At 45.2% G+C, this 16263-nt stretch overlaps 1 protein-coding gene across 1 annotated transcript in view; it reads left to right on the top strand.

Moving 5' to 3' along the window:
- The window catches only part of Tspan5 (tetraspanin 5), a 172577-nt gene that overhangs the window by 135374 nt on the left and 20940 nt on the right, over positions 1 to 16263 (top strand). The window contains exon 2 of the mRNA XM_028760436.1: positions 3789 to 3839. Within this exon, the coding sequence (XP_028616269.1) occupies positions 3789 to 3839 (51 nt within the window). The remainder of the gene's footprint in view (positions 1 to 3788; positions 3840 to 16263) is intronic.

The raw sequence follows: 16263 nt of genomic DNA, 5'->3' as shown, positions 1-16263 counted from the left end.
ATGTGTCCTCATTTTCATTGAATTATAAAAAGTCTTTTATTTCTTTCTTTATTTCTTCCTTGACCAAGTCATCATTGAGTAGAGAGTTGTTCAGTTTCCATGTGCACGTGGGTTTTCCATTGGTTTTGTCATTATTAAAGACCAGTCTTAGTCCGTGGTGATCTGATAAGATGCAAGGGATTATTTCAATCTTTTTGTATCTGTAGAGGCTTGTTTTGTGACCAATTATATGGTCTATTTTGGAGAAGGTACCATGAGGTGCTGAGAAAAAGGTATATTCTTTTGTTTTAGGATGAAATGTTCTATAGATGTCTGTTAAGTCCATTTGGTTCATAACTTCTGTTAATTTCAAAGTGTCTCTGTTAAGTTTCTGTTTCCATGATCTGTCCATTGCTGATAGTGGGGTGTTGAAATCTCCCACTATTATTGTGTGAGGTGTAATGTGTGTTTTGAGCTTTAGTAAAGTTTCTTTTATGTATGTAGGTCCCCTTGCATTTGGAGCATAGATGTTCAGAATTGAGAGTTCACCTTGGTAGATTTTTCCTTTGATGAGTATGAAGTGTCCTTCCTTATCTTTTTTGATTAATTTTGGATGAAAGTCGATTTTATTTGATATTAGAATGGCTACTCCAGCTTGTTTCTTGGGACCATTGGCTTGAAAATTGTTTTCCACCCTTTTATTCTGAGGTAGTGTCTGTCTTTGTCACTGAGGTGCGTTTCTTGTATGCAGCAAAATTCTGGGTCTTGTTTGTGTATCCAGTCTGATAGTCTGCGTCTTTTTATTGGGGAATTGAGACCATTGATGTTAAGAGATATTAAGGAAAAATGATTGTTGCTTCCTGTTATTTTTTTTATTAGAGGTAAAGTTATGTTTGTATCTTCTTTTGGGGTTGTTGGAAGATTACTTACTTGCTTTTTCTAGGTTGTAGTTTCCCTCCTTGTGTTGGCATTTTCCATCAATTATCCTTTGAAGTGCTGGGTTTGTGGGAAGATATTGTGCAAATTTGGTTTTGTCATGGAATATCTTGGTTTCACCATCTATAGTGATTGAGAGTTTTGCTGGGTATAGTTATCTGGGCTGGCAATTGTGTTCTCTTAGGGTCTGTATGATGTCAGACCAGGCTCTTCTGGCTTTTATAGTCTCTGGTGAGAAGTCTGGTGTAATTCTTATAGGTCTGCCTTTATATGTTACTTGACCTTTTTCCCTTACTGCTTTTAGTATTTTTTCTTTGTTTTGTGCATCTGATGGTTTGATTATTATGTGACGGGAGGTATTTCTTTTCTGGTCTAGTCTATTTGGTGTTCTGTAGGCTTCTTGTATGTTTATGGGCATCTTGTTCTTTAGGTTAGGGAAGTTTTCCTCAATAATTTTGTTGAAGATATTTACTGGCCCTTTAAGTTGGGAATCTTCATTCTCATCTATACCTATTATCCTTAGGTTTGGTCTTCTCATTGTGTCCTGGATTTCCTGGATGTTTTGAGTTAGGAGTTTTTTGCATTTTGCATTTTCTTTGACAACTGTGTCAATATTTTCCACCGTATCTTCTACATTTGAGATTCTCTCTTCTATCTCTTGTATTCGGTTGGTGATGCTTGCGTCTGTGACTCCTGATCTCTTTCTTAGGTTTTCTATCTCCATGGTTGTCTCCCTTTGAGCTTTCTTTATTGTTTCTATTTCTAGTTTCAGATCCTGAATGTTTTTGTTTAATTCCTTCTTTGTGTTTTCTTCCATTTCTTTAAGGGATTTCTGTGATTCCTCTTTAAGGGCTTCTATCTGTTTACTTGTACTCTCCTGTATTTCTTTAAAGGAGTTACTTAATTCCTTCTTATAATCCTCTATCATCATCATGAGAAGTGATTTTAATTCTGAATCCTGCTTTTCAGGTGTGATGGGGTGTTCAGGGCTTGCTATATTGGGAGAACTGGGCACTGATGATGCCAAGAAACTTTGGTTTCCGTTGCTTATGTTCTTGCGCTTGCCTTTCGCCATCTGGTTAACTCTAGTGGTACCTGCCCTCACTGTGTAAAACTGGAGTCTGTATTTCCAGTTATCTTGCTTATTGCAGAGCTCCTCAGAGTCCAGAGGTCTCTGTGGTCTTATGCTCCTAATCTCCTGGGTGGAAGAACTCCTGGGACTCAGGCCACCTCTTGGATCTGGAAATCCTTCTGCTCTGAGTGCAGTGGGTCCTCGATGACTCAGGATTCAGTTTCAGCTGCTCTGAGTGCAGTGGCTCCAGCTGCTCTGAGTGCAGTGGCTCCTGGATAACTCAGGATTCAGTTTCTCAACAGGACAGGAGCAGACCGACTCTGTGTCTGCTCCAGCGCAGAGGACCAGGCAGGGGCAGAAGGGAAGTGGAATTCCGGAGGGGCGGGGTTTGGGTAGCTGCTGTGCCCTGGATGTCCCTGGCTCCCCGATGTATCTCTGGGGCTTAGGGAGTGAGATGGAGTTCTTACCAGCTGCTCTGAGTGCAGTGGCTCCTGGATGACTCAGGATTCAGTTTCTCAACAGGACAGGAGCAGACCGACTCTGTGTCTGCTCCAGCCCAGAGGCTGAGTGACTGATTTTGCACTGTCTTTCTCCCCTTGGATTTCTTGTCCCCACCTCTGAAGTGTCAGGACTCCCTACTGTGAGTGGCAAGATCTTGCTGGATGCACAGCTCCCTCAGTCTCCCCTGAACCTGGAGAATAACCGCCTCCCACTGCGGTGCTCTTCTGACATTTAACTTAATCAAGATGTTAGTAAAATAAACAATGTTCTTACACCGTCAGGCTGAAACCGCTTGTTACCCCGCCCCCACCACTTCAGTGTTTAGAAAGGAAACCCCGAGTCTCTGTTGAGTCCTGTCACGCTCAGTTCTGGCCCTGGCTCCTTCCTGGGTGGCCTACACTGTCCGCTTGCCACCCGATCTTCAGCGGCCCAGTTATAAGACACACTGTCGTTTTCAATGCTGTCGGGGGTTGGGGATGATACCGTGCCTTTTAAACCACATTTCAGTTTAAGGAATGTTAAAGCGTAAAGGGGGAAGTGTGCAGCTCAGAGCAGACAGGGCATAGTGAGAACCAACTAAAGTGGGAAGCCCATCCCAACACTGCTTGCAACATGGCTGCCCCTTCCCTCATCCTCAGGGCTGCAAAGGAAGTCTGCCTTCATTCAGTGTGCGTGTCGTGTGTGTGTGCCAAATTTTACATGTGGGACAAAAGACTAGGAAGAGTAATGGGGGCCCTTGGAACCACTGTTTTAGTGTCTTAAAAAAAACAAACCGTCTGAAGATTATTTGTATTACATGGATCACAGAGAGAACAGGATTCTCGCTGCTGTTGAAGGAGTGAAGAAGGGTTGGTCAGAGGACATGGGGCTCCTGTGTCCTCTCTCTTACCTGGTCCACTTGACATGGTTCAGTGGAGCCGAGATCACTGTATCTCTAATCCTTGCCCTGAATCTTCATGTCTAATGGACAGTGTCATAGATTCTTGGGCTCACCCTCTCCATTCTGAAAGTTCATCTTGCTCAAAGATTCTACCTAAAGATTATAAGTCATGATTTGAATGACTTTCAGGTACCTATGTGTTCCCATCCCATCTCAATGTTATAATAATTTTTAAGCAAGTAGACAAGGTATTTTTTTTCCTTAGGTAACTTAGATGTTAAAGAAAGCTAAATTTGTTTTTGTTTTGTCTTGTTTTTCTGATCAAGTAATGTAATAAAACAACAAATTGAAAACTTATTTGCGTGAGTAAACATGTGGTGCTTTCCCTAACACTCACCCAGATCTCCTCTTCTCTTTCAGTTTTTGGGAATAACGTTTCTTGGAATTGGACTGTGGGCGTGGAATGAAAAAGTAAGTGGAACGAACGTCACGGAGAGGAACAGGTTTGGTTCAAGGCCGGGTCTCGTCTGGAGTGTTTCCCCTTGCTCTTTGATCAGCACAGGGTACAAACGAACCGTTGTCTAATGAGAGGAAGCATTCCTCAAGAGTGTTTGGGTGTCTCAAGTGATCACGACATCAGAATAGTCAGTAGAGCCACAGCGTGGTGAGTGTGTACAATGGAGGACGTGACTGGGGTTTGATCCCAAGGCACAGCCTCACCCAGCCACGGTGACCTCAGTCTGCTCATAAATGTCACCATGTGACCTGTAACCTTTCATCCCCCCCCTCGTCTTTTGAACCCTTTTGGAAGATGACTTAAATGATAAAAAATGGGTTTTCATTAGTCTGTGTGGTGAGATGGAAGCCAAATATAAATTTGTGTTTAGATATCAGATAAATTCATCACTGATGAACATGCACAGGCAGCCATTGGTCATAAATATCAAGAAATGCTCAGAGTCGATGGTCACATATTGTATAGAAAAAAGAAAATCCAGACATATCAACTGACATATTCCAAATCTCCGTGATGGCTGGGTTCTGGGCAGTTTCCATCCTAAGCTGTGCTGGTGAGCACACCCCTGTCTCTACCATGCTCCCAGCTGCATGTTTTGATTTTTCTCTGAATTCCCCAGTTTACCACTGAAATCTAAAAATGGGAATCACCCCCTCTTTCCTCCCTGTTTGGGAGTGAACTCACTTGCAGCGTGTATTGGCTACACAGTGCTCTTACCTTGTGAGACTGAGTTCTGTTAGAATTTGGTCAGTGGTCTGGCAAACCTAGGAGTTAGCATGTTCTTCAGGAAGACCTTTCTCTTATCTCCTGGGTATTCATCCTTTTGAGGCTGGCTTTGCTTGATGGCAAAGGCTCTTTTGGAAGTGTTAAATGCATTAAGAGCTCTTATTCGTTAATAGAAAGGAGACCCTACCCAGGGCTTCAGGCAAACTAAAGACATTCAAGTGCGAATGAGAGTTCTACAAGCAGAGTCTCTTCCAGACAGACCCTCGTGAAATAAATTCAGAGTGAAACCACAGAGCATGCAGGTGTTACGCAGTGGTCAAGCATTGTCTGGGGTCAGCCCCCAGCACTGTGTAAAAGGGGACACTGGTTCTGTGGCTAAAATGCTTGCCACATGAACATGTGGACCTCAGTCCATCTCCACACGGATGCAGAAAGCCAAGTGTGGAAGCACATATTTTTAGTTTTCTGCTGGAAAGATGGGGAGAGGATCCCAGAGCCAGGCTAGTGAACTTCAGGTGCCCATGAGAGACCCTGTCTCAAGAACATGAGATGGACGGCAACTGAGAAATGACACCTGAGGTGAACCTCTGCTCCACATGCGTGTGCACATGTGTGTGAATGCAAATGTACACACAGGCGCGTGCGCACACACACACACACACTGCAGAAATGTAATAATACATTAAAGAATATAAAGAAAAAGACATCACTCCTTATATTTATGGAATGCTTCTATAATATGTAAAATAGATTATGAAAAATGTACCACTGCCCAGCAAACAGTAACCTTTTGAGACAAAGCCTTCCTCATATAAAGTAAGACAAATTAAGTTCCCCAAACAGATAAGTTCATCCCTTGAAACTTCTCTGTTGAATACCAATCTTCTCCTGGATTGTGGTTAGCTGCTTCTTCATCCCAGTTAAGCCTTGGGATTTGTCCTGATGGAATCTCAGAAATTCCCCTTTTAGAGCTCTCTGTTTGGTTAAAAGCCAGATAACACAGCTTCTTACAACTCCTTTAATAAGAGCCCATTTCTGGCAGCTTTGAAAGAGATACTGGAAGGCATTAAATGAACTAATTGTCTATTCTCGTAATAAACAGGGAGTTGGTCATTTTGAAAGTTTTTTTCCTCTTTGTGAAACACAATTATGTTTTTATTTCATTGGTTGCCTCACATGTCTTTTCTGATGAAATAAAAAAAAAAAGTTCCAAAATTGGCAGCAGCTCCCAAACACACCGAGTATCAATGTGTTGAGAAAATGATGACATATCAATCCTTTGGCAGGGCCACTGCCAGTAAGTGGAGCTTTTTTCTTGAGAACTGAAGTTACATGGCCTAAGTCACTCAGCTGCTACCCAGCAGAACTTGATGAACAAGAGGAAGAGGGGCTAAAATTATCCAGCCATACAGTAGACCAGTCCGTGGCCCACAGCTCATGGGTCTGGACCTCAGACACAGAGTTATAGCAAAGTGTGATGCAGAGTCCCTGCCCCATGTGGCTTACGTTCTAGGAGAGATACTTGCTGGAAGGAAGTCACTGGCCAGGAACTGCATCCTAGTGCCAGCAAGAAGTATCAAGTACCAGCTCCTTAGACAGTGGCAGACCAGTGTCTAGCAGTCTACAGTTTAATTGTCATAGTGAGGACTGAACCCAGGGCTTTGTGGATGGTAGGCAAATGCTCTCTTACTGAGACCTAGCCCTGGTGTGTCCCCTTTAGAGCTGAGAGCCAGCCTTTCTGAGGAGGTGGCTTTGGGCTCTTGGTGAAGTAAGAGAAATCTACATAGAAACAGGTAGAGGACATTCCAGGAGGACGGTGATGAGGGCCGTGCTGACTCTGCCTTCCTAACTGCAGAAGCCCCTTGTCTGAGACCTTTGAGCCTTCACCAGACCAGATCTCTGGTTCAGAGTGAACCCTAGACAGGAAAGTGGTTAACCTTCTGAGTTGACATCAGTTTTAGTCAGTAAATCCAGACAAACCTGTGACATTTTGTTTGAAGGAGGAGGCAAAGACTTTGAACTGAGTCAAAGCTGGAATGATGTTACATCCACCATGGGGATGAGATTACCTTAATATACAAAACTTAAATACGTTTACTCAGAGTACAGCAGCAGTGGAAGCAAAAGCAACGACCCTTCAAATTTAGTAACTATCATCAGCCCAGGTTGATAATGCAGGTGAATGCTAGAAATGATTATTAAATAATTTTATCTAAATTCCAGTTGCTCTTGATGATATAAGCTCTTGGCTATGTCTCCAGGGGAAGCTGGTCTACATTTTGTTTTCCGAGGTCACAGGATCTGCTCCTTAGAGGGAACGTTTGCAGTTCCATTGCATGTATCACCTCTCCAGCATCCTTGGCGACATGTAGCCGTAGTGAATTCATTGCTTCCAATAACATTAGTGAACACATAGCCTGTGACGGATCCTGATGCTGGATCTAGAAGATGAAGCAGAGTTTGTGTTCTCAGACTCGGATGCAGGAAGGGTGTGTGACTACTCATCAAAGACATGCGTATGGTAATACTGCAGTCAGTGCTGGCTGGAGTGATTGTGCATTTAAGAGTTCCCACAGCCACCCTACCCTCGCTGTTTCTGTTTTTGGGTTACTTTAACTATTCAAATCTGTTTTCAGTCAGATTAGGATCATATTCTATGGATTTTTCACTCTGTGTTGGGTCTCTCCAGTTAGCTCTTGGGAATTTGCAGAATAGAACTCTGCTTCTTTTGGGGTAAGCAGACGCAATACCCTTTCTCAGTGTAGAATCCCACCACCGTCCTCTTGGTCATGCTCCTCTGGCCTCCCTATAGTGTACCCTTTCCACCACAGAGAGGACACTCGGAGGCCATAGAAAGTAGGCCTGGGGACTGCAGAGATGGCTTAGCAGTTACTAGTACTTGCTGTTCTTGCAAAAGGCCTGGGTTCTTTATTCAGCGCCTACATGGAAGTTCACATCTTCCTGTAACTACAGTTCTAGAAGATCATACACAGGCATTTTATATACATGGTGCAATACATACATATATGAAGGTAAAAACATGCACAGACATAAAATATAAATAAATAAACCTTTAAATTTTTATATGTTAATATTTTATATATTATAAATATATAATAATTTATTATATATAAATATATATTTATATATATATATATATATATTTTTTTTTTTTTTTTAAAGAAATATAGAGACAGTATCCCTTTCCCTTTTTGGGTGTCCATGGAGTTTGAAATCCACTGTTCATCTCTGAGTCCATAGCTTGCTGACAGTTCCGGCTTGTTATCAGCCCCAGCTGGCTTACCATGTGACCCGCACATCTGTCTGGGTTGGGGGGGGATCAGTGCATGATTAGGCATGCCAACCATAACGCCCACCTTTTCCACTTCTAGAGTCCAAATCTTTCATCTAGAAGAATGCCCTTCCACTCAGTGTGGCTTCAGCCACATACTTTGATCAGTGTCCTTCACTTCCTCCTCCTCAGTCAAGTCTTCCTTCCTTCAGCCTTCCCTCTCCATCCATGAATATGAAGCTCTAACTCAAAAAGGGCTGGGGTGGCCCTCCGAGCACTAGCCGCACAGGCCTTCTCAGTTGTTCTAGTGGCAGTCACTAATAAAGGCCATCAGAGCACTGAGTGGGTCAAGGACATAAGTCATGCCCTTAGCATTTCCTTTGAGATCGACACCCGTTTGGTTGATGTGTACTCTGGGGTCAGACACGGGGGTTGTGCCCTCTGTCTGTTATCGCATCAGACCACTATCTTGATCCTCTCTGTCATCAGCAGCATCCTCCACTTTGTTGTCCCTCCATGTCTTTGCCAGCTCAGGGGCTTGGTTGACCCTTCTGCTTTCTTACTGAGCCCTTGCTGGGTCCCTCCACATAGCTCATTCTCATGCACAGAGTGTGGTTTCTATCCGTGGGGCTCTCAGAAACCCATCAATAGATCTCAGTGCCTCACTCCTCGATTCTGCTCACCTGATTCTAGATCATGCTTTCCTTGTTTTCTTTCCTTGCAGCTTTGCTAATTCCACCTCACCTCCTTGACTTCTAAATTTTGGGGTGCATCTGTCCTGAGACCACCTCAGATGTCTGCAGAGGCCAGAAGAGGGCCTCAGATGCCCTAGAACTGCTTGATGTGGGTGCTGGGAACTGTACCCGGGTCTCCTGCCGAGCAGTCTGTGCTCTTATCTGCCAAGGCCTCGGTCCTGACCCTGAATGGCACATTTTAGTGTGATGCTCAAGAAATGCTCTCTATGGGCTGGAGATGTAGCTCGGTTGGTGTGATGATTCCCAGAGGTTCTCAAGGCCCTGGGGTCCATCTCTGGTATAAACCAGATATGGTGATCTATATTTTTAATCCCATCTCTCTAGAGGTGTATTTGGGAGGACCATGAGTTAAAGGTCATTCTTGGCTATGTAGTTGAGGCCACATGAGATCCTGTCTCAAAGAAAGAAAAAGTGGGGAATGGGGAAACAAGAAAGAAAAAACTATTGTTCACACAGGGAATGGTTCTGCATGCCTGTAATTCCAGCACTTCGGAGTAGTGTGGACAGGATAGTTATAAATTTGAGGTCAGCTTAGGCCATGTAGTAAGACCCAGTATTAAAAGCAGTAATAAGAAATATGATCTTTGAGCCATCAGTGAGGAGATGAACAACGGCTTCATTATTTTAAGCCCCGGCTATTCCATGGCCTCTGTCATTGAGCAACAGAAGTCAGTAGTTCCCTAAGATCTCTAGGGAACTGACTATTTTCACACTTCTTACTACATAAAAGGGGGTAAATTACACCTAGTTTGTTTCTGATATCTGATATGAGCGACACGGTCTTTGAGATAGCACGCTTGTAAGTTCTGGGAAATGGCCTCTTATTTCTCTTGTTAAGAATGGGACTCTATATGACTACCTTGTTTTGTGCGAGAATTTGGTGTTTTCCCTCACCTCTTTGTCCACTTTTCTGCTCATCATTACTTAGTTCCCGGCAGGGCAAGGGGAGGGGTTGCCTCCCTGACTGTTCCAAAGGAGAGTTTTACGGCTATTAATGGAACGAGAGGACTCCACTTCCCAGAATAGGAAAAAGCCCTTCCTTGATCCTATATGTGCCTTTTGGGTTTCCAGTGTCCCCTGCCTTCTCTAACGCAGCCTCTGCTACTTGACAGACAACACTTGTCATTCAGTAGGGCATACCAAGAGAACAGAACTTACAGCTCAGGCCATGTGACCTAGATACAAATCCCTACAGGAAACAGAGGCTTCTTCAGTGATTTGCTAGGTTGGCCTCTCTCACTTCCTGTTTCCCCACCTGGAGTACTCAGCTGGTAGGTTTGTCATGAGGGTGAAGTAATGCAGGCCTCCCCAGGGCCAGACATACTCAGTGCTCAGCAGGGTGGCTCTCAGGGCAGGGCCTTCTCCACAACAGGCCCACCAGCTGCTTCCATCCTGCCTAGCCACTGCCTGCACAGGGCTTCTCACTACAGAAATGCCTGGGCTTTCCTTGCCTGAGTGCCTGAAGGACAGGTCCAGTCTCACCCTAACACCCTCTTCTGTTTTCGTCATCTGTCACACACAGAGACCCTGTTGACCAAGTTGTTTCTGTGTCTCCACACTTGCTGACATGGCCTTCCATCTCCGAGCAATGGCAGCACTCTTGGATCTCTGCCCAGTAGCCTCTTCCTGTAGACAGGCCGTGGGCTGTCACTGAATCTTACTCTGAATGCCCACAACTGACAGAGTACTTGGCATCTCAACTTCAGGCTGCAGACTAAGACAAGATAATATACTGTGGACTAAATGACTAATGATAGCCCTTCGTCTCTCAGAGTTCTGAAGGCTGGCTGTCTAGATCAAGGCGCTGGCCCGTTCAATTCCAAGAGAAGGCCTGTCACCTGGTCTGCCGATGGATGAATCCTCACTGCATCTTCACACAGCAGGATGAGAGAGGGCGGGCTCTTGCCTCTTTCTCTTCTCTCATGGACCCCTGTCGGGTCATGGGGATTCTAGCCATCTCTAAGCCTAATATCCTTCAAGACATCATCTTCAACAATCGGTAGTAATTATGTTTCAACATATTAATGGGCTGGAGAGACATTCAATCCTAAACAGAGCCTCTATTGCTATTTCTGTGTAACATTCTGTTTAAGACTCGAATGTTCCTAAGTATATTTCCTGCCTTCTGAATAGATACATGAAAGGATCTGACAAGGAACATGGGGACCTTAGAATGTGGGGACACTTCTGTGTAGAGCTGCATCTGTAGGGGTGGTCGCTCACTCGCATAGGCGGGCACTGTGCCTTCCCTACCTGTGAGCAATGCCAGCCTGTGGAACTTGGCCCCAGCTGCTCTCCCAGCAGCTGCTTGGCTGCAAGATTTTGTGTCAGCTTGAAAGATGGTTGTATCCCTCTTCATCTCTTCGAAGATACCTCATGAAGAATTTTTTTTTTGAATGTTCAAGAAAGGATTACTTGAGTCACTCTGATGAACTTTCTTGACGAGGTAAAATGGAAGCAGCTCGCTGACCTGCTTGCAAGCTTTTTGACTAGGTGTGAGCTCTCCTGCCCTTACCCCATCACATCTCCTGACAAGCTCTCCTGGCACTCCTCATCCTCTCCCCACTCTGGGTTTTTACAAAGTGGCTTTGCCATGGCACATTCTTGGAGTGCCTTCGATGTGTTTCCATAGGCCCCTGCCTGGTCCTTCTCTGGACATCCTTCAAAACCACATTTCCAGTTCTCCAGGACCGCCCCCTCTATGAGTAGCTTCGTGTTCTTTGGAATGTCACACCTGCCACTGTCAGCATGGAAATGTCTCTTTCTCTCCCATCCTAGGGAAGTTTTCAGGCTCACCCACCATCATGATAAGGCCTGGTGTGTGGCGAGTAGGTGAGTCAGGACCCAGTGTCATAAATATCTCAGCAGAATTCATCTGTCTGGGTTTGTACACATTTCTCATGCCTGCCTCTCTGTTTCTTGTCCAGCCATTGGAAGCAATGTGCTTGTGTATGCAAAGGCAGGAGAGCCCCAGACCCTGGGGTGCATTCCTGCTATTTTTTGCAGTTCTTCCTTGTGTGGGTTGACAGAAGAAACTGCAGCCTGCCAGGTGGCACACAGAGGCTGCTCTGTGCTGGCGCTGAGGAAAACCACAGACACTCCTGAAGTGGATTGGCTTGGAACGCACCGCTTCTTTGTTTGCCTTTTTTGATTCTGGCGCTTGCAAAGCAACTTCTTTGAAGAAGAAATTGTTCCCCAGAACAGACTTCTTTCTTGCGGAACCATAAGGGAGAAGCTGCTTTAGTCGAAGAGAATGGCTGGGCAAACGAGGTGCCGGTGAGGCAGTGGGGACGAAGGTTGGCAGATCTTTCCACACTCTTACTGAGACATACTATGGTCATCAAGCCATCGACCAGCCGGAGCTCATGGGGATAGACTGGACTTGAGCAACCGAAAGAAGGTCATCGCGGAGTTCTGATTCCAACAACCATGTACAGTCAGCTCCCTGGCTGCAGAAGTATCCAGCTGCTGCTTGTACAGGGTCCCCTGACACGGTGACTTCTCCGTGCTCTCCCTCCGGCTGTGCCACCTCAGGGTATCCATAGGGGCTTTTACCTAGACCTCCTTTTGCTCCCTTCTGGTTCTCCCCTCTGCCTTCCTCTGTACCGCTTCTATTATTTTCACCCCCTACCCTGTCCCGCAAACATCCAGTTAGCGAGCTCCAGATACTGGTGTCTCACTCACTGCGCGAAATCAAGAGCTTGGCCTCAGATTTCCTTAGGCATCAGGCAGGGCAAGTACTGGGATCAAGAGATTCCTCTCCGGTAGCGTGTGTGAGTGTGCGTGTTAGAATTTGTCTTAGGGTTTCTTAGACAAAACACCATGAACAAAAAGCAAATTGGCCAGGAAAGGTTTTATTCAGCTTACACTTCCACATTGCTACTTATCACCAAAGGAAGTCAGGACAGGAACTGAAGCAGAATCTTGGAAGCAGGAGCTGATGGAGAGGCCATGGAGGTGCACTGCTTACAGACTTCCTGCTTCCTTGCCATGGCTTGCTCAACCTGCTTTCTTACAGAACCCAGGGCTGCTAGCCCAGGGATGGCACCTCCCCTATTGATTACTAAGGGAGAAAATGCTTTACAGCTGGATCTCCTGGAGACATTTCCTCAGCTGGTCAGCTGGGCTCCTTCATCTCTGATGTCTCTAGCTTGTGTCGAGCTGACATTTCTCTCAGATGCTCCCGTGGACGCAGTGGCTTCCCCTTGTTGTAGCGTAAGAGCGGCGTGGATGATAGAGCTAAGATTTCGCTGGGTTCTTTTCTGTGCCAGGTACTTGGCAGAGTGTTGCATCTACTTGATTTACCTCCTTCTCATAATAACCTTGTGGCATATGGTGTAATCTCACAGATGTGAAAGTGGAGGCTTAGGCAGGTGAGGCAGCTTGCCCGGGATCATACAGGCAGTAAGCAGAGACACAGAGTCAAAGCAGTTTTGTCAGATGAAAGTTAACAAGCGCTAATGAGGATGTGGAGAGGGAATCCTTGCACAATGTTGGTAGAAATACAAATTAAAACAGCCATTATGGAGAAAGGAGTAGGGGGTCCCTCAAAAAAAAAAAAAGGTTGGAGCCATGTGAAATGGCATATGCAGGTAATCTGAACACCTAAGAGGCTATGGCATGAGGATCACACTGAATTCAAGCCCTGCCTGGATTGTACATTGACTTTGAGGCTAATCTGAGCTACATACTGAGATTGTCTCAAATGAAGAATTAAAAACAGAACTGTCATGTCTGGGGAGGTGGCTCAGAGGGCAAAGTGGTCACTGTGCACATGAAAGGACCTGAATCCAGATCCCAGCAGCCATGTAAAATCAGGACAAGATGGCACACACTTACAACTCTAGCACTGGGAGGTCAGAGACAAGATTCCAGAGTCTCGCTAGACAGTAGAGCCCAAAGAGCAAATTCCAGGTTCCGAGAAGGAGTCTGTCTCAAAAACAAAAATGATGGAGAACCAGTTGAAGAACAAAGCCTAGTGTCAGTGCCTGGCTTCTACTTACTCCCCGTAGCAGGCTGGCACACACACATGCATACATATACTGTACACACACACTGATGTACCCCAGCGATTCTGCTTCTGGTATAAATTCCCAGAAAGTGAAGTCAGCACGTTGAAAAGAAGCCCACATTCATTTCAGCACATCCAGATTAGGTTAAAAAAAAGAACAACCTATGTGCCTATCAACTGGAGTGTGGTTACAGAAAATGTGATACATGCACAGTGAATTACTGTTCAACCATAAAGGTTACTGAGTCCTATGGTTTGTGATAGCATGGATGGAATTGGGAGAATTATTTTGTCAGTGAAATAATCCATAAAGGAAAAAACCTACATGACCTCACTCACTTGAGATGTAAAACATTGATTTGTAGAAATATAAAAAGTTGACTTAGAGAAGCTGAGATTGGAATGGCAGCGGTCATTAGGGGAGTTGGGAGGGCTGTGACAGGGAAGGACTGGCCCATGAGTCCTAGGCGTGAGTTAGAAGTTCTGGTGTGCCCGTGCATAGCACAGTGACGATAGAGAACACACCATGGAGTGCAGAGAGCTCCACATAGGGATTCCATTGTTCTGACCGTAAAGAAACGTTTGCAATAAGTGTTTACCGTGAATTAAACACTACAGTGTGTCTATTTGTGGACATGTTCCATGGGTATCCCATAAGTGCGCACAAATTTTATGTTTTTAATACCTTAGTTTAAAAGCAAATAATTTTGTATTATTCTTGAGACAAGGTCTCAAGTAGCCCAGGCTGGCCTTGAATTCAGTCTGTAGCTGAGGATGACCTTAAACTCTGAGCCTCCCACCTTCATCTCCCAAGTGCTAGAATGACAGGTGTGTGTACTGCCTTGACCATTTGTGAGGGGCTGCAGATCCAACCCAGGGCGTCATACGTGCTAGGCAAGGACTCTGTCAGCTGAGCTTCATTCCAGCCCTAAAAGAAGACTCTGTAATCTAGCCATTGCTTGTCTGGTCTACCCTACATGTTGTATCTGAGCTCACAGGGAAATGGCAAATTTAGTAGTATATGCAAGAGGGCGTCTCTAGAATGTTCTCTTCAGCGCCATGGCACAGACTTTTGTCTGAGCTGCTGGAATACCAATCTGTGTGTGCGCTTTCATGGCTGTGGTCCTCAGAGGGAAGTGTCTGTCATACATGTCTGCATCCCAGGGGTGGGACATGAGGCTTCCCTGCTCTCTGGGGCTGAGAGGGGCTCTTGAGGAGCTGTGGGGGTAACACTGACCTGGATGAAGAGGATGAAGAAGAGGAGTGCCTGCAGAAGAGGATGGGCTCCACAGGTTTCTGGAAACCAGGTGACTGCCGTTTTCTCCTCACAGGCTCCTCAGGATTTACTGCAGATCTAAGCACCTACTGTACACTTGGCTAACTTACCTGTGACCTCGGCAATGAGTTCTTTCAGCTTGCATTGCCGTTGTTCTTCAGCAGGCACGGACTAGCACTTCTTCCTAATTTGTCGTATTCGTCTCCTCAGAATTAAAAGTCCGGCGAGAGAGCCTCATGCTTATGACACCAGAAAAATGGTGCCTTGGTTCTCAGCATATGCGGTTTGTTTTGAAGTCCTGTGTAATCAGAATTAGACCAGTTCTCTGAAGCTGGGGTTGAACACGGCACAGGTTGGAGCAGCTGCCTGCTTTGCCGCCGCCACATCAAGGATTCTAACCTCATTCCTTGGAAAGTGCTGATGTGGGATAATGACTACTATATGGATGTGTACATTCCAACACACACACACACACACACACACACACACACACACACACACACACTTTAAAAACATCCAACATTAGTTAATATAATTTTTATTTGCTGTTTATATTCTGGGAACAACTTCCCCCACCCCGTGTCTGTCTCTCTGTCTCTTGTCTCTGCCTCTCTGTCTCTCTCTCTGTCTCTGCCCTTCTGCTTCTGTCTCCCCCACCCCCACCCCAAGCTAGTTTCAGAGTCTCTAGCCCAACTCGAGATCCCTTGCTTTCACCCTGAATGCTGGGACTATAGGCGTGTGTCACCACAATGGCAGTGTATGTAAGGTCACCTGTTCCTATGGTATAAGTTTTTTTTCCACTCTGGGAAAAAAGAAGTCTGAATTAATTTACGACTGATAACAACTTGGGTGTGTTCCAAACCCATCAAAAGTAAAGTCCTCAGGGGTCCTCCCTGTGCTGCCCAGAGCCCCTAGCACTCGGTGGTACCTGTCTCCAGCACTGTCTTTTCCTGGAATTTAGAATTAGATGAGGAAACTAGGCCCTCAAATTATCATTGTTTCCATGGAAACGGTTGAAAACCCCTCAATTAAAAGTGTCCCTGCAGGCTAGGGAGAGTATTCAAATGAGCTGCTCTGAGAAGCCAAGTTTTCCTCAAAGTAAAGGCGGAGAGGACAGAGAAGCAGTGAGGAATCTGCTAGCTCGCTAGTTGGGATCGCTATTATTTTTTTCCATTCAGGGAAGAATTTTATCTTAGTATTTCATTTGTAGCATGTTTGTTGGCTTTGGCAGAGCCAACTAGATAGTTGTCGTGTTATCTACTCAGTTTTTATGTTCGCCCATGGATCGAGGAAGTGTTTGAGAACGGTCTGAGCTTTG

The sequence above is a fragment of the Grammomys surdaster genome, unplaced genomic scaffold, assembly GCF_004785775.1.
Source record: "Grammomys surdaster isolate TR1022 unplaced genomic scaffold, NIH_TR_1.0 126531, whole genome shotgun sequence".
Taxonomy (NCBI): Eukaryota; Metazoa; Chordata; class Mammalia; order Rodentia; family Muridae; genus Grammomys; species Grammomys surdaster.
Note: the sequence above shows the minus strand (reverse complement) of the source record. Positions and strands in the feature narration are given on the sequence as shown.